General features: G+C 42.7%; 1 protein-coding gene across 2 annotated transcripts; it reads right to left on the bottom strand.

Annotated features, from left to right (window-relative positions):
• Nucleotides 1-1,345: 1,345 nt before the first annotated feature.
• dyrk2 (dual-specificity tyrosine-(Y)-phosphorylation regulated kinase 2) lies at nt 1,346-25,562 on the bottom strand. 2 transcript variants are annotated; one of them, XM_079494324.1, is made up of 7 exons: nt 25,431-25,562; nt 22,877-22,956; nt 18,080-18,410; nt 14,836-14,999; nt 13,730-14,119; nt 4,730-4,820; nt 1,346-4,613 (listed from the first exon to the last, which is right to left on the bottom strand). In XM_079494324.1, exons 1-7 carry the CDS (start codon nt 25,471-25,473, stop codon nt 3,988-3,990), a joined length of 1,725 nt encoding a protein of 574 aa, XP_079350450.1. In that variant the 5' UTR covers nt 25,474-25,562; the 3' UTR covers nt 1,346-3,987. The 2 variants fall into 2 exon arrangements, with proteins under 2 accessions (XP_079350450.1, XP_079350451.1); XM_079494325.1 differs by having other exon boundaries at nt 22,877-22,950; nt 25,431-25,517.

The following is a 25,562-nucleotide window of genomic DNA, read 5'->3' as shown; positions in this document are numbered from 1 at the left end:
CAGGTGACCCCTTACCCCCTTACCCCAGCAATTCCCAAAATGTGGGTCGGGGCTCACTGGAGGGCCGTGAGGATATTGCAAGTGGGCCCCCAAATAATTGGCAAAATACTAAGATTTGAATGATAATATAACCATAATATTACAAGATTAATGTAAAAAATTTCATGATATTTTCTTTTTAACCTTGAAAAATGAATTGTCATTGTCATATCGATAAATATTCCCTTGAAAGTATACTACCGGTATGCTAGTTCCATTGATTCAAGCCGGAACACAATCGATTGATCATTAAAACAAAATGTGGTCCGAAAATGCACGGCACACGCGCCACCCATCTGAGATGGATGGCCCGGCACGCGCACACTGTTGAGATTTTGTGCACCTCGATCCAGAAAAAGGAACCAGGGAACCGTCCGTTGGCATAGCGCATGAGCAGCACAAACCTCTGCTGTAGCCCCGCCATGGGAGTCATGCGCTACCCCTTCATTATTCACAGGTTATTATGACATCAATACATCTCCAAGGGGCAGCCGAGGAGGTTTTTATGCGTTGGTTTCCCGCGTGGTACATCACATGCTCCATACTTCTTCTAGACCACTCCACCGTTAACATCCACCGCCAACTCCACCTTTCTAATCCACTCCGCCGCACTCCTGATCCACAGACTCAATCCGCTATTTCCTAGCCAACCTTACTTTATTCGTTTGTTTTGACGGGACACTGCATACCTCCATCTTTCAACGTTTGCGATCCTAAGAAACCCAGGACTACTACTTAGTGTGCGAGTTGTGCGTGGTGAGCACTGTTCTAGAACATTCCAGAATCTTCACACAGATATTCGATAAACTTCAAGTATATGGAAATGTACATATTTTAGTAAATATATGTTTTATATTATCATATCCTCCACCAGCCATGTCACAAAATGCCTCCTCCTCACCCGTGTCCTACCACCAACTGTCCTATTCACATTAAAGGCCTCTCTTGTCAAAGAGATTTTTGATCTCAAAGGGACTTCCTTGGTAAAATAAAATAAAGAGTAATGAAACACACTTTCAGCCTGCATCCACTAACTACGAGGGTTGCCAACCACCCCGTAATACATATATACTATCGTTCCATGATTGTAAAGCAAAAACTGCATTCCTTTTCTAACTTGTACAGAATCCATTTGGTTCTGCAAATTTGAAAATCAATTCTGTGCAAGTAAACGGGATTAAAAAGGTTAAAAACAGGCAGATTTGTAATGGCATGTTACACTAACCAAACCGCATCGCAATGACATGCACTGTTGGCATGCTGCCGTTAGGTGTATTGTCAGTGGGGGGGGGGGGGGGGGGGGGGGGGGGAGAAAATAATATACAGATGAGACGACAGAAAAGCCTGGGAAGCTAAAGGCGAACTGCACTATCTGTCAATGTAATTTGTGTTAGTCACAGAGGAATCTGTGACAAAAAACAGCAGTGCTGTTATTGTATTTACATGGTGACACTAACACTGGGTGCACTCGCTCGCAGACGCAATGGCCCGGCAGAGATGCACTCGATTGGATTAAATCCATTCTAAAACGCAGTTAACAAAATCAAATGCTTTGCTGCCAGCCACTAGTCTCCTTACATGCACTCCAAAATTGCAACACAAAGACATGTCCACCAACGTTTGCAGTATTGTAAAAACCGATGTGTTTCAGCTCATGACCTTCATATTACATTATATAATCCTGATGAAACACACAGGTTTGTACAATAACGTTGTTGATAACAGACTACTAAAAATGACTAGGCTTGACATGCGTTACCAGCTTATAATAAGGTTTACATAATTTCGTGTTTCATTACTTTCGTGTTTCATTACTCTTTAACAACTGGCTGTTACCACGGTAACGCCATGTGGCTAGCATTGTGCTATTTGTTGGTTATGTGCTTCAACACGTGTGACTGGTTGCTGTCCACGCAGGAGGCAATTAACGCCCTGCGCCTTTGACCTATTAATCATCAATCCTGTCCTCCTGTGCCCGGGTAGCTCAGTGGGCAGATCACTCTTCTTTGAGTTCCAAAGTTCTGGGCACCGTCGACTCAGTTAAGTACTGGGAGCTGACGGTAAGTGTGGCGCTCCACCACAGGAATCTCCCTGGTCTAGCGCCTTGAAGGGGGGATCGACGCCCTTGTTGCTCTGCTGATACCGACAATAAGCCACTTCGACTTACTCCTCCTACAGTACATGGCAAACATTCATGTAACTGTTTTTCCTTTTTGTTTTTAAAATCAACATTTCCTCCAACAACGCCCTGGTTCCATTCAGGATTCTATCAGCGGTTTAGTAATGCTGGCTCATCCTCTGTGGTTGAACGAGGAAAACAACAGTCATTTTACACCTCCTATTCTTCACAGATCTGATCTCAGACCAGTGTTCTACTGTGGTCCTGAGCTTTTTAAGGCTGGGCAGTGTACAGCTAACAAGTTATGGCTAACAGGCTATAAGCCAATTGTCTGCAGATAAATAACAGACCACTAGCAACAGTATAGGCCAAGGATTAGCAGGTTAAAAGCTAGCCATCTCAATGGCAATGGGTGCATGTGTTTGGTCCGACGTACTAACAGTCATGAGTACGACACCCTACCCAAAACCCAACCTCACAAGAAGCCACAGGTTGATTTTAACCTGCCACGGGTTATTGTAACCTGCTACGCATGCCGGGAGCCACAGGTTAGTTTTAACCCGCCACTGGTTAGTTTTAACCTGCCGCGCATGTCGGGAGCCACGGTGTTGTCGTACTAATGCCTGTCAGACTCCCAACAAACGTATGCACCCCAATGGCAATAACAGACAGCTAACAGGCTAATGGACTATTATAGGTGACCGTTATAGCTACAAACTTACAACTTAAAGAGGCAGCTAATTCATAAGTAGATAGCTACAACTAATGTGCACATAAGACAGATTTAGCTGGCCAGGTGATATTTAGCCAGCTAACAGCTAGCACACCACATTACCAATCAGGTAGCTACAGATAGTATACTAACGGTTAGCCAGCTTATGCTTGCTGCTCACAGCTAGCCAGCTAAAGCATTGTCCCCTTCTCCGTGGCTCAGGTTGAGTCGTATTGTTACTTTTTGGATACGCTAGCAAAACCGTGATCTAAATGTTGTTCATTAAGCTAATCTTTGCCGTAACCCCAAAGTTAAACCATATGGGAGACATTAGCCCTACTTATCTATTTTGTTTAAGATACACTTGGATCTTTGCTCCTTCCATGAAATGCTACTGTTGCATCCTGGTCGCCAGAAAAAAATACATTTCTGCAAGCCACGGATACACTGAATGTTAAGTAACCTTTCTTAACCAAAACTGTTTCATATATCAACATTCAAATACTATATGCAATGTCTAAATAGATTAGAACTGATTGGTATCCAACTCCGATGGCACAGAGTAAACAGCGCAGCCATCGCACTGGCTCTAGCACGCTTCTGTCGGTGCATCTGCCTTGTTGCTTTGCACTGCTACATCCTGCAAAACAATGACCATCGAGGTGTAACACCTGGTTTTCAATGAGTCCCGTGTCAGCACCATATTAATCGTGTGCGTGTGTGTGTGTGTGTGCGCGTGTGTGTGTGTGTGTGGAGATTGTCAGAGCTCAACAGGCAGGTTACAAGTGAGACTCACTTGTCTCACCACTTCAGGTTGTCTGAACACACCATAAACCAGTTCACGCAGACTGTCCAGTTCTCACCCAATCAAGGTGGTGTGTCTTCTGGGCCAGTAGAAGACACCACAAGACAACTGGTTTTGTCCTGGTGCAACTGGTCATATCCACTGGATGATGGTTGTTGGTTCTGTCAAAGCACAGGCTGTCTAAACACCAACTGTTCAATCCCCACAGCCAGGTTTCAAACCCATTCCAAAATGGGTTCATAAAACCAAACTGGTTTCTCTTCAGTTTTCTGCCTGACTGAAAACAGACCCAGTCCCTCCCAGTGTCCAGTCTCAGCTGACCAGTTTGGGTAGAACTGTCCTGGTCTGGATATTTCCGTTAGCATCGGTGATGTTAGCTAGGTTCGTCCTGGCCTTGGAGGAAGAATGAGGCGGTAAGGAAATGCCTCCCTCTCGTTTAGAGGAAGAGGAGGAGGAGGAGGTTTTCTCGGCTGATGAAGAGGACGAGGTGCCTGCGGGGGGTTTGGGGAGTCGTCGTCTGAGCCAGGGGTGTCGGAGGGCGTGTCCAGGGGTCATACGGGTTGCGGGGTCCCAGTCCAGACACTGTTTGATGAAGTCCAGGAACAGAGGGTCATCGCAGCCCTTCAGGGCCGTGCTCCACTCTCTGCTGGCCGGCGGCCCGCGAACCTTCCCTCTCCTGGAGCGTCCGGCGTTCACAACCACGGAGCCGTCCGGCAGGGTGGTGACCGAACAGTAACGAGGAAACCCTTTAGATGACACAAAGTTCTTAGCCCGCTTGGAGGCGTCCAGCAGCTTCTGACTGGGCATGCCCAGTAGCTCCATGATGCACGCCAACTGGTCGGACTCATCTTCACCCGGCAACAGAGGGTAGCCCGTTAGCAATTCTGCTAGGATACAACCCAAGGACCACATATCTATGGGCATACCATACCTAGAACCTGGAGAGAGGAGAGGAAGAGGAGACAGGAGGTGAAATTAGAAAAAAGGAGATGACAGTAAAGTGTGTAAAAGCTTGGTTTTCAGTCATTATTCCACCACAGGATGAGTCCCTCACCAAGTATAACCTCTGGTGCTCTGTAAAACCTGGATTGGATGTAGGTGTAAACCCTCTGGTGTTCATAGCAACTCGAGCCAAAATCTATCACCTAGAGACAACAGAGAGAGAGAGACAGATGGTGATGAATGGTGTCTGTTTATCTAGGCAGTCCCAACAGCTGTTAGTGTTAGCAGGCCTCTTGTGTTCACCGAATGACTGCATTTTCAGCAGAAAAGATTGTGATGAATTAGGGAAAGATGGTGTTATTTCTACATATGAAGGCACACATTGATATATTCAAAGGCAATTCAAGGTGCTTTCGATAATGCATAAGATTGCATTCAAAGACATACAATAAATTTGAAAGCAAAAATACAGGAAAGCAACCAAGTTAAAGTTACGACTTTAGAAAAACTATAGTGTGTCAGTAACAGCTCTTTAATAAGCAGACAAATACATTTTCAAAAGAAATGCTGAATTATTGCCGCCACACGGCCGATAGGTGAAACCGGTTTTGCCGACTAGCTACAGTTGGAGGCCATCGATATTGTCCTTTTCTTTTTGCTGAGGTTTGCGTGATCTGCGCAAAAGGACAGTTAACCCATTTTGGGCGGGAATCCCTTTTGGTGTTTTAAACATTATGTTATAATTTAGCTATTGAAAAATAGCAGATCTACAAGCTCATAGCGCGCCACCGAGTGGCGCGCTACGAGCTTGTAGGTCTGCTATTTTTGAAAAATCGTGAAAATATTTATTTCAGAAAACTGGAGGATTTAGAAGGATTTTTTAAAATTTTGAGGTCAGGCCTAAATGGGTCAAATGATAAGGGACAATATCGGTGGCACCCAACTGTAATAGGGGACCATTTAAAAGAAAGGCGGCTTGCAGTGGTTGGTGTGGTTTTGGACACGTTGGCTACAACAGAAACGTGCATGCACAGGGTGACGGGCTGCCGATGTCACTAGAAGATCTTGTGACGCAAGGTTACTGCCAATGTAGGCTATATTTTATTGTTTTTCTTGTTGCTTTGCCCCAGTATTTCAGAAGCTAGACTGGGCAAGATCTCAATTGACTGGGCCTGTGGCCCAATGGAGGCTATGCTTCTGATATACATATGCTTTTTATCTTGGAATTGAAAGTAGTTAGTGCAAGCAAGCCTCAGACCCTCTGGACGTTTGGTCCAACTTGGTTTGTGTGGCATAATTAAAAACTAAATTCAGAAAGTTTTAACTCTGGGAACAGTCCCCATATACAGTATACCGGAAGCTACATGAGAAACGAAGGTGAACTGCAATACCATGCTCCAAAGAACCCACCACCACAGACGTTTTGTACGACGTGCATATAAAGTTGAATAGAGAAAAGAGGAAGCGATGCGTGGGCCGTAGTTATCCGAAACTGAAAACAGGTGCTCATTGGAGAGGGTTCAATAGGAGGTAAACATTTACGTTCCTTCCCTTGTAGTAGTGGGCTGACATCTAAGTGTGAAACAACAGGTGAACTTAAGAAAATTCCAAGGCAAAATTCCAGGAAACCCTGGGTCTGGGATCTCAAATATGTTCTGGCAATGTGCAAGTGTTTTGGAAACCCAAGCTCTTTTCTGAGATGTTTGGGAAATCCTGGTGTCTAGTTGAACCACTTAAACCTAGTATATGCTAAGTTACTTGAGCCGGGTCCCCCAGGGCTCGAGGGCTCTGTGGTCTACTCTGCACTGATTCCCCTCCTTTTTCCATTCACACCAAATCTTTGTCACGAATCGCACAAATCTTTGTCAACAAGCTCCTAACGCAGCTTGTTGTCAGGTTGTAGATCGGCTGTTTGACAAATGTTCCCCCCAGAACAGGGATGCTGGGCTCAAGTGGTTAAGGGCTACCGAAGTATATTTGGAGCCATTTAAACACAAATGCTAGCCCTCTAGGTGCCAGTGCCAGAAAAATCTGTGAAAACCCAAAGAAGCTCCCTGTATGTAGCTGAATACCAAACAACTCGCCCCTTTACCAACTCGCCTCGGGCGTACAGCCGGCGGAACTGCACGGCATGGTATTCCTAAAGTAACCCAAGTAAATTATGCTTAAACGGTTAAACCTAACCCTATTCCTAAACTTAACCCCAGTAAAACTATGCCTAACCCTAAACATATTTCTAACCTTAATCTCAGTAAAACAAAATAAAACGGAAATCCACGTTCTTGGCATACTTTGTGCACAAACACCCGCCCCACTTCCTACCCCCAATACAAATTGACTGCTACAATAACCTTAATAATAGAGAAAATACATCATAAATAAATACTGAAACCAGATATAATCATTAACCCATTTTCGGCGGGAACCCCTTTTGGTGTTAGCATTATGTTATGCTTTAGCTATTTAAAAATAGCAGATCTACAAGCTTGTAGGTCTGCTATTTTTGAAAAATCGAAGAACGACTGACATAGAAACATAGCTTTTCCAGAAAACTGTCAGGATGTAGAAGACATTTTTAGAATCTGATCTCAGGTCAAAATGGGTTAAGGAAAGTTTATGCATGTACTATGTGTACTATGTAAACTCTTAATTTCCATTTTCCAGCCATTCATTTGTGAAAATAATCTGGGGACCCCCCAAAATTATTTGGCGACCCCCTGAGGGGTCGCGACCCCCATGTTGAGAACCCCTGCGCTAGAAGACACGGAGGATCACTTACAAGCACAGACCAGATTAAGCAACTCAATCTCCTTAATCCTAATTGTGTAATTATTCTCATTGGTAATGGCTTGACAAGTGTTATTCAGCACACCTGTAACCAATGTGCATGGCAGAAAAAAAAGGTTAGACTACTAATCTTCCATGTGTTAACTCACCAGACGCGAGTATTCAAACATAATTTAAAACAATGCGACGCAAGCATGAGCAACGCCAGCACCACATGTAGCGAATAGATAAACGCTTCAATAATTACACATCTGTTAATTTGTTTTGAATTTACAATTGCAGTAAACAGTGAGACAATGCAGAGACTAGATTCAAGCTTTTTCTCGATTCCAGAGGTAACAGTAGAGCGCTGGGGGAGAAGAAGAAATACACTTTTGTATTTCTTTCCGCATAAAATTATGGATTTATTTTGCATCTAATTTCAGATTGAAAGGGGAGCACCTGGCTGCATGTGCGAATATGGATGAATGGAGCAGAACCAGTCATGTTCACATATGTGACCGGGTCTGGCAAATAGGCCCTCATCTCGACCAGAGTAATTTTTCAGTTTTTTACAGATTATTAAAGTACAGAATGTAAGCTTTCATATGATGTATCATTCAATGACATTGGAAAATATTTGAAGGAGATATGACCATTTTAAAATGATTGTGCCGTTTTACCCAAAACTGAGCAAATCACAACATTTCAACACCTAGAGCTGGCTAGCCTACTGACTTATAAATGTATACATTTAATTTGCCCAAATCAATAATCTGTTGGAATGAAAACCTTCTTCAACATTCAAGCTGTGTTAATATGAAAAAAACGAAAATCCAAAAAAAAAATCTGCCTTTTCATTATAGGCGAGATGAGGACCATTTTGCTAGACCTGGTCACATATACACAGGTGTTGGCGCTTTTCTTCAAAAAACATAGAAAGAGCCTAGAAACCTTAGGTCACATTCTCACCTAATACTTCGGTAGACTCAAATGCGTATGGGCGGAGAATTTGGATTCTTGCATATTTAATTTGATGCGGTTTGCCTTCACACTGGCTGTGTCAGGCGCAGCAAGGAAACGTAGCAGGGAATTTTATCAATGTGTTCAGAATAGTCCGTGAGCCAGGGGGGTTGGTCTGTACCATCTGGCTGAATAAGGCTCATAGTGATTTTTGTGAAGGTATACATGTCTAGAGTTAGAAAATATGTGATAGCATTGCACCCGTGGTAGCTTTATGAGTGCTATCATGCATTTTATTTTATAACACTAGGCGAAAATTGCATGGATCAATATGAGAAAAAAAATAGTAATACACCCCCCAAAAATGATAGAAAAGGTTTTTCCAATTGGTTCTGGTACCTCTAGGCATGCTTAAGAATATACTGAAAATATAGGAAAATATACATTTTCAAGATGGCGTCCAATATGGCTGCCAGGAGCTTAAAATGGCTATAACATCATTATTTGGGGGTTTAGGACTAAAGGAATGTGGCTGAATCAGTGAAAGTGATCAGTTAATTATAGGGATGTGCCGATGAGACAGTTTGGCCGATATCGATATCCGATATAATTAATTGCTGTTATGGCCGATAACCAATATTACCAATGTCGATCTCATTCTGTATTGAAAGATTATAATTTTGTCTATTCTGAAAAATACATGTAACAGGGTGTCTGCACTGCAGGCTTAGGCAAGTCACATCTAACTTAAATACCTTTATAATATTGTGAGCTTGTAGATCTGTTCAAACTGTTACTTTGGGCTTGTTTATCTGTAAAGACAGACCGATTCATTAATTTAATTATTTTCATTTTTTTATTTATTCCAAACATGTTAAAATATAAATGAGAAAAGACAAAGGAAATAAACGTCCAAAAATAATAATAATAATGATCTTTCATAATCCTTAACTTATGTTTATGTTCGAAAGTCGGGCAGATACTGGCACTGAGGAGGATATTGGAAGGGGTATGGGAGCGCAACCTGTCAGCGGTGATCACATTCATTGACTTCCAAAAGGCTTTCGACACCATCCACCGGGGGAAACTCATGAGTATTCTACGTGCCTACGGAGTTCCAGAAAAGTTGGTCCAGATGATAGTCAAGCTACAGCCAGACTCGAGCCAAGGTCCAAGTTCGGCCTCAAGCTCAATACCAAGAAAACAAAGGTAATGACAGTCAACACAGAGGACAAAACCATTGCCACTGCAGACGGGACGGTGCTCGAGCGAGTCGAGGACTTCAAGTACCTCGGGGCCTGGACTGCCTCAACTGAAAAGGATCTGAAGGTTCGGAGAGCACTTGCCTGGAAAGCCTTGCACGGGATGAGGAGAGTGTGGAAATCAGACATGGGAGAAGACCTAAGAGGCGGCTGTTCATAGATACTGTCGAGACATGGACCCTCACAGTACAACAGGAAAAATCCCTGGATGGAGTCTACACAAGAATGCTACGAATGGCACTAGGTGTCACATCAGAAATGTGGACCTCTTCTATGGGGACCTACCACGGGTCACGGACAAAGTCAGAGAGAGAAGGATGAGGCTGGCAGGGCACTGCGTCAGGTACCCAGAACTTGAGGCAAGTAAATTGACTATGGGAGCCAAACCCAGGGCAAAGCCAAGGGGGGGAAAGAAGCGTACCACCTATGTAGACGTGCTGCGGCGCGACAGCTTGGCTAACAACACTGCAGAGCTCAATAACCTGATGTTGGATAGGACATTGTGGAGGGCAGCGATCCAGGAATCCCGAGTTGGTGTTGGCTAGACCTCACTCTCGCAGTTACTATGTTCGAAAAAGGAGTAGGGAAAAGTTTATTGAAAAACGTAATCGGTCTGATTAATCAAACCGATGCCGATTAATCTAAAAACAACTCAAATCGTCCGATACCGATGTGTTTGCCGATTAATCTCCCATCACTAGTTAATTATGTATTGCCAAATCCAAAATGGTGTCCATACCACACCCAAAGTGATGTTCTATTGTACTGCATTATGTAAAAACATTACAATTACAAAATGGAACAGAATAACTGTCACATAAAATCAATTTCTTATAAGTAGGTCAATCTTATGTGCTAAAGGTCAGGTCAATGTCTGTCTCATAAGCAGGTGTGTCCAAGCATGCAGGAGATACAGTATGGTCACTGGTTGACATGCACAGTATTCACCTTACCATTGATATGCAGCTGTTTGTTGTTGTAACCTACAGCAGGGGTATTCAACTAGATTGAACTGTAGAATGATGGTGTGTGGGGGGCCGCACAGCGTGCACGCTTTACTGAAAATGTGGGGGTTCTCAAAATGCATTTGTGCTCAAACACAAAGATGTATACATTTGTGCACAGTAATGAGCAGGATAATATGACTATACAGCTATATGTTACCATAGAATAGATGTAGACCTATTTGACAGTGCATAAACATAATTGCCTTGACATTAACGACCTTCAATGGGACAGTCCTGTGCAACCTCATATCCATGTGCAAAGGCAAGATCAGAGCACAAAATACTTTGCTGGCAGGGAACTTCCCAGACTACCCTGATGTGCTGGGTGAGTTGGGTGTCACAATGTAACAATCTGTTGCTGCTGTTGTACCACGACAGTTGTACTCATATACAAGTGGAATGTGGCAGACCACCAAGCTCAATTTGAAAGTTCAGGTGATGTCACACAATTTGGATGGGAGATCCACATTTTGCTAAGGGTGACCTGACACCTGATGAGATGTTGAAGCTACAAATGAGAAGTGATGTTGATAATAAAGAGACGATGAGGTAGATCAGGATTTGGGTAAGATATTGCTGCCAATCAGGAGGGCTAGGGGGATGTGGTGGGTTGATTTTATGTTCCTGATTATGAGTTGAAGCTTACAGATATTGAATGTAGTTGCAAAAGATAAATATTATCATATTTTCTTATGCTATTATTACAAATGTATAAGTATAAGTTGTTATAGAAATAGAAATAGTTGTTTCTGTTTCATTGACCAGACCTTTAACATGTGAGATTGACCTGATATAAAGGCCTTTTTTGATTATGCCAATTACCAAAGTTTGGGCAACCAAGCTAAAAATGTCCCACAAATCAACAACAAAAACGTAATATGAAACAGCATTATTAGGTTTGGTATTGAACAGATAGAAGTGTCAAATGGACTAAAAGGTGATGTAATGGTGAACGGAAAGTTATCTTATGCATTACTTACACTGTACACTTACACTATATTTAGTTTATTGAATTTCATAAAACATTTCATTAGAATTTATGTTCTAAGATGGTTTTAAATATTTACAGTTATTTACAGAGGGAACCTTTGTGCTGCATCTTTCATGAAAACAGAAGTACGTCTCATGTAATATATAGTCCCTATATGTTGTCTCTCCTGTAATAGATAACATTTCTAGATGTGCTAATTTTAACAACTTTTCAGAGAAATATATAGTCTGAGCTGTATCCCAACCATTCTTCAAAGATATATGATCAATAATAGGAGAGAACCATCAGTTTGAAGTAGAATGCTCCATTCGGATTTTGAAAATTGAGTTTTGGCATGTGGTTATAAATGGAGTGATAACACACAGAAAGCTACCACAGATGCAATGCTATCACATTTTTCCTAGCACTAGGGATGTATACCTTCCCAAAAATCACTATGAGACTTATTCACCCCATCGGTACAGATGACCCCAGATTTGGGGTCCTGGCTCACGGCCTAGAAGCCGATGTAAAAAAATAGACTTTTCACGTAAAGTGAGAGTAACGGATGCAGTGTGTCGTCGGGGACTTACTGTGTGTGTGTGTGTGTGTGTGTGTGTGTGTGTGTGTGTGTGTGTGCGCGCCACTGTTCTTTTTTTTGGGCACATGAACGAGGCACAGCGGAGACGGGAGCGCAAAATGATCCGAAGTTTACAATAGTATAGATAGCCTACTCCCAGAGTCCCATTGATGATCCGATCACAATTATTATGCATATTCCATGTTAGCTATACAGTTTATAGATCATGCTGAGCTAAACATGTGTTTTAATTTTGAAGTATTTATATTTAAACAAGATGAAGAAAGTCTCCACTCGGATCCCCACACAGTGACAGACAGACACGCACGACAGACAGACAGAATATTCTGTACACTGCAGTGTTTTTTATGTGTTTCCTTAAGCAATAGATTAATGTGCTCGTCCTCATATTTCGATGAGGGCTTAATTCGGTCTCCTTATTTGACCACGTCACATGATAACGGGACATCTTTGCACTGCGTAAAATGAATATCCCTTCTCCGTCTCCAACTGTGTTTAGCTCCTTATCCGCCACATGATAGTTTGCTTAATTTCCTTTATTTGCTACGGATTGCATTCCCACCTGCACCGAATCGAAATCAAGTGCGTTTGGAAGCGAAGTGAAACACCCGTTTTTGGGAAGAGTAGAATGCGGTTCTTTGCTGCGCATTAGGATTCGAATGAGCCTTCACACCTGCCAAACGAAGCGAACTTTCGGACAATGCGCAGCAGGATTCGTTTGAATCGCAGTAAAGCTTTCTGGTGTGAATGTCACCTTAGTGTTCTTTCTACCTTACTCTTCTCACGTGGGTAGGTGGGAAATACAGTTAAATTAATAGATTCATTAATTATTAATGGATGAATTAATTAATTAACCCATTGTGGGCGGGAACCCCATTTGGGGTGTTTTAAACATTATGTTATAATTTAGCTATTGAAAGATAGCAGATCTACAAGCTCATAGCGTGCCACCGAGTGGCGCGCTACGAGCTTGTAGGTCTGCTATTTTTTTTTTAAATCGTGAAAATATTTCTTTCAGAAAACTGGAGGATTTAGAAGAAACTTTTTAAAGGAGCATTCAGTGATTTGGGTGATTTGGAAAAAAAAAACGGTCCGCCCGGTAACAAGATGTGCACATGCACACGCTCTACAGTGGGGGAAGTACAACAGACCAACAGCACGTGCACCAAGGCCCGCCCCACTCGATCATGATTGGAGGAAGGCCCCTCTCCTCCTGATTGGATGAAGGCTTTGCCACCCAAAGCCCAAACCGAAACTAGGGTTTTTTGACCCCAGGGGCTCACTGGGGACAGGGAGGAACTCCATATATGGTCAGCACACTTTATAATAGGGAGGATTATCCAAAAAATAAGAAAAAATAAGTGATATTTGAATTAAGTGAGATCACTGAATATACCTTTAAATTTCGAGGTCAGGCCTAAATGGGTTAATGGATTAATGAATGTATTCAACAACTCAAAACATTGTGCAGACAAGGCCCACCTCTCCATGTACAGTATATTTCAGACATGTGGAAAGCACTGGTACAAGTAGCAGTACTAACCTTTATGCCACTACGTCCCTGCTGTTTTAACAGGATGTTTTCAGGTTTCAGGTCACAGTGGATGATGCGGTTCTTGTGCAGAGAATCCAGACACTGGAGGATGGAGTGAGCAAACTTCCTGACCAGAGGCAGACTGAAGCCCTGGAATTTGTTTTTCTTAATGAGTTCATACAGGTTCATGCTCAGGAGTTCAAAGGTCATACAGATGTGGTTCCTGAAGGTGAAGTTCTCCAGCATGTGGATGACGTTCATGGACGAGTCTTTGTCCTGTTTCCTGAGGTGCTCGAGGATGCGGATCTCCTCGGCCGCCTGCCGGTGGAATCGCTTCTCATTGCGAACCATCTTCAACGCTACATGGGTGTGCGTCTTATGATCAAACGCCTTGACGACCTGGAACCAGGAAGAGGAAAAAAGGAGAAGACAGTGGTGAGGGAGAGGACAGAAAAGACAAACACAGCGGAAAAGGGAGCAAGGAATGTGACGCAACGTCAGAACTAGTGGAACCACCACAGCTCAAAAGAAAATATGTTAAACTTAAGCCCTATTTTATTTTTGTACTTCCTTGTATGACAGACAGTGTAGCTTGAAAATAGAGAAGATAGCAGATCTACAAGCTCACACAGTGTCGCACTTCTAAGCTTGTAGATTAGCTATTTTTTGCCCACAGAGCAAAAACTACTAGTAATTGGTGTACTGACCATGGTATTACTGTGCCTAACTGATCAGCCAACTGGCCTGACCTGAACCCCACAGAGAATCTAGGAAAGAACAGGGCTAGAGGCGAACCGATACCAGCCTTTCAAGTCTTTTCAAAGTTTTATGGTGTGAGGTGTCAGACTTTCATTTTTCAAAAGTCTTTTCAAAATCTTAACTCACTACTATTGCGGATTCGATTTGTATTCACTGGATCTCATACAATCCCTAACTTAAAAGAAATTAACCACTAAAATGAGACATCAACACCTTATAGTAGTAACATTGTAGTAGTAGTAGTAGTAGTGTTTAAGTAGTAATACAGGAGTAGTAGTATTAGCTGCAGTAGTCAAGCTGCAGTGGTAGTGTTAATAGTAATTGTACTGGTGCTGTAATAGCAGTAGCATTTTTACCTGCCCGAAGCTCCCCTTGCCAATGATCTTCAGTACTTCGTAGCGGTAGGAGATGTGGTCGTGCGCTACGTGGATATATGACCCCTGGTCGTCATCAAAGCCACTGTTATTTGCCCCACCCATCACACCTGAGCGCTTTTTGGCATTTGGACCAATAAAATACACTGGAGACATAGAGAGAGACAGAGGGGGTTGGAATGGTTAGTCAGAGAAGATGACCATATTGTCTATATTGTATGTATTTGTTGTTACGTCCGGACACCCTGTCCAGGACAGGCTTCAGACGTGCCTCCTCAGGAGACTTGGCTCAGATCTGAACCCATTTGATTTGGCGTTAGGAACCCGTTGCGACCGCATGCCCTTGCTGACATCCACCCCACGCAGGGTTCGAACCCTGCAACCTTCCGCATGAAAGGCATATGCTCTAACCACTACACTAGGGCGGCCTTTAACTATATTGTTAAAGGACCACTTCACCACTTTTCAACTTCTCTTCATATAATTGGTCCTAACTAATGTTCATGATAAAACACCACCATTTTTTCCTATTCAGTCTGTGTCTCATAGGAGGGCTGTGGGCAGTTCAGAAACCCGTCCACCAGTGACATATCGATGGTGAATCCAAGCTAATAGAAACGACAGGCTTTCTTTTCCTGAAAAGTTGCAATGCAAAAGTTGAAGCCATCGTTCTCACGATAATAAAAATCTAAATATATTTTAAAACAAATCTTGTTTAAAAAAAAAACTGCCTAATGATGATGTCACTGGTGGACGGGTGTCCGAACTGCCCAAAGCCCTCCTATGAGACACAGACTGAGTAGGAAAAAATGGTGGTGTTTTATCATGAACATTAGTGAGGACCAATTATATGAAGAGATGTTTAAAAGTGGTGAAGTGGTCCTTTAAGATAGTAATGGTCCATTTTATTTACAATTGATATTTATCATTTGTTGAATTCATACACGGCCTACTACTAAATATAAAGGGGGCAGTGTTGTACTGTATTTGTTCATGCATTTGTTGACCTTGTTTGCAGCCTGCTCATTGGACAAAGACTCATGGGACAAAGAAGTCTGTCCTCCTCCTTACTATTGCTGTGCTAGGGCCTGTTCTCGTCAACTTGTTAAGTCATTCATTTCCCACTTCACTACCAGAACTTTGGCAAACGCAAATACCAGTGGTCAAATCTGGTAAGGTCAGTGATATCAGAGTTTACGAGTTGTGACGTATGATTACAGCACATGGTGGATGACCCCATATAACTTAAATTATTTTAACAGCCTACACGTAATGGCACTGACAGCAAACTTACACCAGGCCTCCATTTACAACTTGCCAAAGGCCATGTCATCGCTCAACCAGTCGCTGATGACCATCTGAACTCAACCTGATAATGTGACTTTAGACGTTGACGAGAGCCGACCAAATGCACCATAAGTGCTCACCTGTATGAACTCTGGCCTCAGCATTTTTTATAGCAGTTACATATACGGTAATTACTCAAATAAACCAGGACAGATGAAAACACGTGTAGTAGGACAGTAGTGGCTCAGAGACTCTGCCTGATGACCAAAAGCCTAATATCTCCCTCGGCCAAGGGGGGACCTTTATGCTAGTGAATAAGAGGTTGGCTTTCCACGCGGGAGACCCGAGTTCCAATCCTGGCCGTTACACATGCTCTGAGGTTTATTCATTCCCTGTTATCGCTTACCATGAAAAAAGAAATCCAAACACATAAACAAACTTCATAGTAATAATGACCACACACAATTCATTGATAACATCTGTGTGTGACATGACATCACTGCAGAGGTGCATTTGTTTTAAGCACTGGAGAGAGTTGCAGCACTGTGTTGGTATGAACGCCGTCGGCCATGTCTATAAACGGACTCGACTGTGTAAATAAAATCCGCCCAGCCCAGGAATCAACCCTGTTTTGACAGCAGTGCAGATGTGTACTTATCCAATTAAATTGGACCAACTACAAGGAACCCTTCAATTTGGTGCAGGCCATCCTAGGGCTTCATGTTTGCTCTTGCTGTGTGCATTTGTATGGGCATGTGCACGAGTGAGTGTTCCACGTGTGTGTGTAACAGCTGCTGCAGTTCATGTCTATGTGTGACTCGGTAGGCCTGTCACTAGCTCTGGTCCATCGATGACTTCTGGGGCTCGCATAAATGCAGACCAGCCTCTCGTCTTTAGCGTAAATAAAAATAATGTTTTTGCTTCTCACCAATACAAAGGCGGGTTGTGTCATTAGAAAGCCTACTTTCCTTAGTGGAAGCACTCTGAGCCACCCACCACATGTATAAAAAGGTACTTTTTGGCCAGAAAGGGATTTTCTTTTCCATCGGAGGAAATATATTCTGTATGAGGGTTTTCTCTTGGCAATATCAGTAGAGGGTGCAGTGGAGTAACTAAAAGTATTTTTTTCCGGTGGAAAAATAATCCCTTTTTGGCCAAAAGGTACCTTTTATACGTGTGGTGGGGGGCTCAGGCTTTCTAATGACACAACTCGCCTTTGTATTGGTGAGAAGCAAGAACGTTATTTTTATTTACGCTAAAGATGAGAGGCTGGTCTGCATTTATGCGAGCCCCGGAAGTCATCGGTAACATAGCTCTAATGCAACGGCATTAGAGCTATGGACCAGAGCTACTGAGCTAGCCTGTCACAATCATTACATAATCGCCTGATCAGGATTTATTTTGAGCTAATTGCAAAATTTTGCATAATGTTATTTGTGAGATTGTAAATTTAGTTCATTATTTATTTCAATTATTGGTACCAGTCATTTCTTTGTACAAAGCCTAAAAGTCAAAACGAAATGTCATTTTTATGTTTCCGTGTTCAATGACAAGAACACAATGAAATCATTAATCTCAATTATTTGTATGCCAATTAATCGTCAATCGTCATGATCGTGACAAACCTAGGAACTCAGTGAACAGATAAAAATACAAGCTTGCAGGTATGTAGAGCTGCTATTTGTGCTATACCGTGGCTCAGCGGTCTAGGCACCTTGGCTGGTAATCCCTCCATAAATAAATATTAAATAAAAGGCGAAAGCCACACAAAAATATAAAAAAAAACAAAATCAATTAATCAAAGGATTCCCGAGCACGGCACGGCTGCGGCTCACCGCTCCCAAGAGATGGGTCAAATGCGGAGAACAAATTTCACTGCGGTAACGTTTGTGACAAATCGTACGACACACACACACACACACACACACACACACAATACCTTCAGGGTAGCTGAAGACCTCATGATGTTCGAAGGAGGAGAGTTTGGACATAAACTGCTTCATGGCCTGGTCCGGGGTCATGGGAGCGGCCTTTGACTTGCTGTCTGTCGACTTGATTGACGTGCTGCTTCCCTGGCGACAGTGGGCGGGATCTGAGGACGACTGGCGCTCGGGCAAAGGGATCCCTGGCCTGGAGCCCCGTGGCGTGAGCCCATTAGGCTGTGAGGTCAGCACGGGACGCTTGTTGCTGTTCTCCTCAAACAGCTGGGTCACGTGGACCTGCTGCGCCGCCGCCTGAACGTGTTCCGACATGGCAGCTTTAGAACCTCCCTGCAAAAAGAAAGAAGAATCAGAATCAGCTGCTCTGTCACATCACAGTTTCACAAGTTAAAAAGTAGGTGAAATTCGTGTTTTGTGCATAGTTCCCATCGTGTTTTTTCCAAGAAACGGAGGAAGAGAGAGGGGGGGTTAAAGAGATCAAGGCAAGAAAGAAGAAAGTTTGAGCGCTTTTACCACAAAAGTACAGGGTTTCGGGTAATTACAATAAAGAAAAACAAAGACAGGGATGATATGGCTTATGACTTGAACATGTTCTGACATGGCGGGTTTAGAAACTAAAATTAAATTAAAAACTTAAATAAAACTAAAAACTAAAACAGGTTAATTTCTGCTAGTTTATGACTTGAACACGTTCTGATATGATGGACTACCAATACAAGAAGATAGATAATACACAGCTGGAAACATATGTAACAAATCGCCAACTTAATTATTCCCTCAAGCTAATAATAAAAAGCTACAAAAGTAACAACAAGAAATGATCACAGGTGAAATAAGCGCTGTCTCCGCTGTGTGTGTGTGTGTGTGTGTGTGTGTGTGTGTGTGTGTGTGTGTGTGTGTCCATATTAGTATGATTATTCATATTTTAGTAACGTGTATGTTTGTGTTGCACAACCTCGCGCCTCGCGGCCGTTGTTTTCGTGCACTGTCTCTGTCAGGTGGTTTCACCTGACAAAAATGCCTCGCCTAGACGGACCTTTCACAGCTCCATCTACTCCGCCTATAAGAGCATGCTGAATGTCTGGCTAATGGTCATACAAGACTAGATAGATACCACTTAACAAAATGACCACTTACAAATACGTTACCTGGCAACACAGATATTGACACAACGAGCGGAAATTGATCCTGCTGCCAGAATCAGTTAAAGCAGCTCTAAACTTAATGAAATAAATAAATAAACGTTCTGTGTTGTACAGTTCTAAATACATTGATAGACTGTAAACTGTTATACACCAGCTCAGTGGCCTTGTGGTTAAGAGTGTGGTACACAACTTGAACCTCATTTGCCTCTAGTTCTGGCCTCTAGACTCTGTTAGTCAGCAGCACAATTAATGGGTTTGTACGTTTGTGCAGGGCCTAATGAAAGGGAACACTGGCTTTTATTGTATTTCATTTTGAATAGCAGATCTACAAGCTACGATGCGATACATTGTGAGCTCATACATATATTATCTTCCTAATATTGATATTGAGGTATAGTGTGATATTTATCCATAGCGCCCAGCCCTGCCTACACGGAACAGTGAAACCACTGAGCCAGTTTACTACCCACAAACCACAGGCCTCCGAGGTCTATACTTTTTACCAGTAGATCTGAAAACTGAAATAATTTCTACCATCTCTCTCTCTCTCTCTCTCTCCTGTACCATAATCTCCTCTCTTTGTCTCTCGTCTCTCATGTGTTTTGCTATTCATCTCTGCTGCCAGGGTAACCGCTGACGTCGGAACAACAACAGCGGTTGTTTGATTCCATACTGCAGCAAGTGGATGGAGTTAGTGCTAGTTTGGTCACTCTAAGGTCAAAGACGATTTAAAGATTTGCACACACATGCACACACCCCTTTACTGGCTATATAATCCAACTACTTTAACCACTTGAACCCTAGCATTGTTGTTCTGGGGGGGGGGGGGACATTTGCCAACAATAGTAGATCTACAAGCTCACAATGTGTTGCAAATGTGACATGTTGTGAGCTTGTATATCTGCTATTTTCAGTGAAGAGATTCGGTGTAGAGTGGAAAAAAAGAGCGGACCAGAGTGGGTCAACTAAGCATTAGTTTACTAAGTATAGAGGGTTTAAGTGGTTAATGGAGAGCTGTGTGTGTGTGTGTGTGTGTGTGTGTGTGTGTGTGTGTGTGTGTGTGTGTGTGTGTGTGTGTGTGTGTGTGTGTTCGTGTTCCATTATGCCAGTACTGCCTCCGCCTTGCCCAAGGGTTAATGAATGAACGGGGTACAGGGGTTTTGAGTGCTAATTGTATTATTCATGTAGGCTGCTAGTTCTATTCCTGCCTTGCCAGGCGTGTGTGTGTGTGTGTGTGTGTGTGTGTGTGTGTGTGTGTGTGTGTGTGTGTGTGTGTGTGTCTCTCTCCAACAGGTGTGGGTTCAGAAGCAGGTCATGATGACTGATAGAAATAGACACACACACACACACACACACACACACACACACACACACACACACACACACACACACACACACACACTTTGGAGATCAGGTCTCATTGGGGGAAAGAGACATTTTCATGGGTAAAAAATGATTCAGGGTTAAAAATGTTTTCCCCAAAACATTTTTTTTAATATCCCCACAAGGATATGTATGGTACTGTATGTACAAACCTGTGTGTGTGTGTGTGTGTGTGTGTGTGTGTGTGTGTGTGTGTGGGTGTGTGTGTGTGTGTGGAGGGGGGGGCATCAAGGGCTGGATTGAGGGCAAGTCCTTGACACATAACTAGCGTCACATACAGGGGAGATACTAGCGGTCTTCTACATCAAGCTGCCTCAGTCACGCATGGCTAGTTCCTTAGCGGCAAAGAAAATTACATAGCTACTTAGCTACTTACTACAAAGTAGCTTCTCTAGCGTCTTTATTTTATTTTATTTTTAATCCCTAGTTTTAACCGTGTTGATTGCAGCCGAATCTTTACCCAAGTGCCTTGATGCATTTCACATATAAACCACTTTCAATCTGGTGTCCCCATTACGAGCATGTCATTAAAGACAAGCATTAAAAAGAAAAAGAAATAAATCACAATTTATCATTTTAACAAAATGATGGATTTGTCAAAACTGTCGCATCGCAGCGCGCTGTGAGCAGCAGGGAGCGCATTAAGCGGCTACTCGTTGTTAAACAAAGTATATAGGGCACTTAAGTGGTTACAACGATATCGGCCAAGTAGCACAAATGTCCTCTCACACACACAGTAGATCTGTGTGTCAGTATGTGTGATTGTGTGGTCACCCCTCAAACAGCCTGCTGCCACACTAATTTTAGACCATCAGATACACACACACACACACACACACACACACACACACACACACACACACACACACACACACACACACACACAACTTTGTTCCATGCAGCAGAACATACACATACAAGTTTGGCATGTCTGTCATACTACAGACTTTACATGACTGTAACTGTACGTGATAACAATACAGCATGTAGAAAGGGATATCCGTCTGTATTTCATTACCACCAGCGCTAATATTATATTAAAAATAGATCAGAATACATTAAAACTGCAATAATAACACTTCAATATTTGTCAGTGTAGCAGTGCGTTTGTGTCCTTACAACCATGCTATAAACCAATCAGACTTTTACAGTGCAGTGCTCAATGCTATTCTTAGCATCAACACTGGAACACACCTGCTAAGATAGATAACATCTGACCTTTTCAACATACGCTATGAGCACTATCTGCTCTACTAATGTATATTCTACTGTCTGTCTAATGTATAGTCTACTGTGTGAATGGATGTTGTGTCTAATGTATAGTCTACTGTGTGAATGGATTTTGTGTCTAATGTAGTCTACTGTGTGAATGGATGTCGAGTCTAATGTATAGTCTACTGTGTGAATGGATGTCGAGTCTAATGTATAGTCTTCTGTGTGAATGGATGTCGAGTCTAATGTATAGTCTACTGTGTGAATGGATGTCGAGTCTAATGTATAGTTTACTGTGTGAATGGATGTCGAGTCTAATGTATAGTCTACTGTGTGAATGGATGTCGAGTCTAATGTATAGTTTACTGTGTGAATGGATGTCGAGTCTAATGTATAGTTTACTGTGTGAATGGATGTCGAGTCTAATGTATAGTTAACTGTGTGAATGGATGTCGAGTCTAATGTATAGTTTACTGTGTGAATGGATGTCGAGTCTACTAGTCTAGGGCTGTTCTATTTTGCCAAAAACTAAAATCCTGATTTTCGGTAAAAATGAAAAATTGTCTCAAATATGTTGTTTTTATTTATTTTTGAGGGGCGCTAGCCCCTCCTATGTCCAGCTTTTGGTGTATGTGCACAAACTTTGTCCTACACAATAAATCCCATTGACAATGAATGGACAATTCTGAGTGTTTGTGTAAACACAAACATTGCGTAACAAACATTGAATTGACGAAGGTGAGGGCGCAAATTCTGATTGGCCGGAATGAGATGATGTATGATGATAAGATCAACCCTCACTTCACATGGGTGTGATTTTTTTTAAATGAAAACAAATGTGAGAGTGATGTCATGCAATGTGATATGGTCATGGCATTTTCAGCTTCCAAGATTATCGACCACTGAATTTGGCAACAAAATATTACTGATGTACTGTATGCTTTAGAATGTTAACACTGTGTGTGTGTGTGTGTGTGTGTGTGTGTGTGTGTGTGTGTGTGTGTGTGTGTGCGCGCGCGCGCGCGTGCGTGCGTGTGTGCGTGTGTGTACGCGTACCGTCAGAGGATTGTTGTTGTGGTGGAGGAGGGGCAGGCTGACAGGGGAGGCCTCTTGAGACACTGTCTCACCCCCTTTACCTGACAAGCAGACGGACGGACAAACAGACCGAGATTAGTCATTGGAATAGCGTCTTCTCCATAGACAGCAGGTATCTTATCTCAAAGCACATCACATTGTGTCAGTCAAACCTGTTTGACAACCCACAGACTGACGGTTAGCCAAACAACTCTCAACGGGTCGAGCAAGCAAGGTTAGGGGTTCTCCCTGTATAGCTCAAGGGTTGGAATGGGGGTAAGTCTCTGCGACAGAGATGAACCGATTCCATGCAGCTACAAGTTAGTAAAATAATAATGAAAATAATACAGTATAAAACAATAGTGCAACATCAACTGAAACTTTTAATATAATTGATGACTCTAAATGACATATCGTGTAATAAATGACATGGGATGGGTTAGCATGGACCGGCATACTCGCCGATACCAGCATTTCAGGCAGTATCTGCAGTTTTTTCCGAAACTGGTATTTTCAGAACATCTCTATGGGACACATACTAGCGTCATGTCCAGGAGGGATACTTCTACTAACTGTACATCGATTTGCCTCACCCTACGGAAACAGGAGATAGGCTCCTGACCTATGGGGCCACATGGTAAAGGCTACTTACTTAAGTTACTTATAGCTCAATGGGTTGGAGTGACCAAGCAATCACATTACTAACCAGTCATCGTAATGAGGTATGCTGTAACACTTGCTTCTGCATTTAAACACTAATGTCAGCATTTAACCACGAAAGCCATACATAATTCATCTTACAACTACTAAGTGTAAATACAAGCTTACAACACGTAACATCACAGCGTGATGTTACGTGTGTGATGTCAGGTTAGTTGACTGCCTGGGGTCCCCCAAGACTCAACTCCACCCCAGGACGGGTACTACTATACTACTACAGGTGAAGAGCGTCAACTGAATGTTCACTGAATGCAGAATCGGGTTCAAGTGGTTCAATAATCTGTTGTCCATTGACTGCTTTCGTCGCAACTTTTCAAATCATCTTTCAACTGCACAATGACAACCAGGCTCACAACCTCAAACCAGCCGGCTAGTTATTGTCCATTCTCCAACATATGAGAGGCCTTCAAACTGACAGAAATCATGTTAGAAGCGAACCACAGACTCTTAAAATAAACTCCTCTGTACTGAAGCCAGGAACGTTTTCCCTGAATCTGCCATTGGCTGACAAGAAGGTTCTGGCCACAAAACACAGACAAACACACTCCATAAACAAACAACAAACACAGTCTGAGGGAAGTAGGAATGCCAGGAAGGTTAATTCTGAATGTGTTGCTTAAATGTCTTTTTAAGTTCCTGGTACCTTTGTGTTCAAATATCTACACCAATAGCAAGAGAGGAGAATAACACAATTACCCCTGGTGATTTACTGTAGGTTCATACACTGTAATATCCATATCCATTTGTAACTCAGAGATCTAACCAAATGGACCCTTGAATCTGCAGTGCACACTGCACACACTCAGGGCTAAAGTAAGTTAAAGTAATTACAAACACTAAGGATTGTACTGTGCGAGGAGCTCTAGAGCTAGACAAAGACCAGAGTCCCATAACCCACTCCTAACCACGTGTCTGTTTTGTTTATTTTACATCATTATTATAATTGCATTATTGCATAATTAGTCCTCAGGCTCAACAGTGGGGTAGTGTCACAGTACTTAATACTGGCTAATACCCTGCATTAGCCTACTTACTACAGATCAATAAATAGGTTACCCATGATCAGTACATAAATCAGTACAACTTTCATGCAGGACTTTCCTTGTCGTTACATTCATCTTGAAGGGGGAACATAAACGGATAAAGGAACGTGGTGTTGTCTTGTTGTTATAGGTTATAACTTAGCTCTTGTCCATAGATAGCTCTAATAAGTAATGACTGGCTTCATGAAGGCATTAGAGCTATGGACCAGAGCTAGTTATAACCGTGTGTGTGTGTGTGTGTGTGTGTGTGTGTGTGTGTGTGTGTGTGTGTGTGTGTGGTTCGTATCGGGGTTTAGCTGGTTCCCTCTGAAGGGTCTCACCCCCCGGAAACGCGGAGGCTCCGAGGGCCTATTAGCATGCTGCTAATGCTAAAAACACATGAAACCACACCGAAAGACACATTTTTAACTGACAAAACACGCATACGACACATTTACACGCAATATAAATATCACAGATTCATGTCGTTTATAGAATTGTACATGTTATTACACATGTTACGTTACGTGTCCACTTACTGGTTACTACAGACGTATAACGTTATTACATAGCATCAGCATGTTGCTCGACAAATATGACGTATTTTAACAAAAATGACGTAATTCCAAAGGGAAAGGGACGTCGACGTGAACACATTCCATGTGTTTTATTAGTAATGTTAATAATGACGCCCTGGCTGAGACGTTTGGGGGTTCCGGGAGTGAGGCGGTGTGTCTCACACAGTGTAGCCGGGCTGTGTGAAGGCTGAGGCGGGGAGGACAGGCAGGACTCACCGGTAGGAAGGAGCTCGGAGCAGGGGGCTTTCTTGGTCAACATGGCGCCGCTCCTCCTGTGGTCTCCACTGTGCTCACAAATAGATAGGAGACCTCCTCCTCCACTCCTCTCGTCCTTCTCCTCCCCCCATC

This window comes from Electrona antarctica (assembly GCF_951216825.1).
Source record: "Electrona antarctica genome assembly, chromosome: 23".
In the NCBI taxonomy this organism is placed as follows: domain Eukaryota; kingdom Metazoa; phylum Chordata; class Actinopteri; order Myctophiformes; family Myctophidae; genus Electrona; species Electrona antarctica.
Note: the sequence above shows the minus strand (reverse complement) of the source record. Positions and strands in the feature narration are given on the sequence as shown.

What these genes read in the sequence shown, in the direction of transcription:
- dyrk2 (XM_079494324.1), bottom strand. Translation starts at nt 25,473, where the DNA reads ATGTTGACCAAGAAAGCCCCCTGCTCCGAGCTCCTTCCTACCG. An exon ending in ACAACAACAATCCTCTGACG is followed by an intron (nt 18,411 to 22,876) that starts GTACGCGTACAC and finishes TTCTTTTTGCAG; the next exon opens with GGAGGTTCTAAAGCTGCCAT. An exon ending in GCAAGGGGAGCTTCGGGCAG is followed by an intron (nt 14,120 to 14,835) that starts GTAAAAATGCTA and finishes TCCTGGTTCCAG; the next exon opens with GTCGTCAAGGCGTTTGATCA.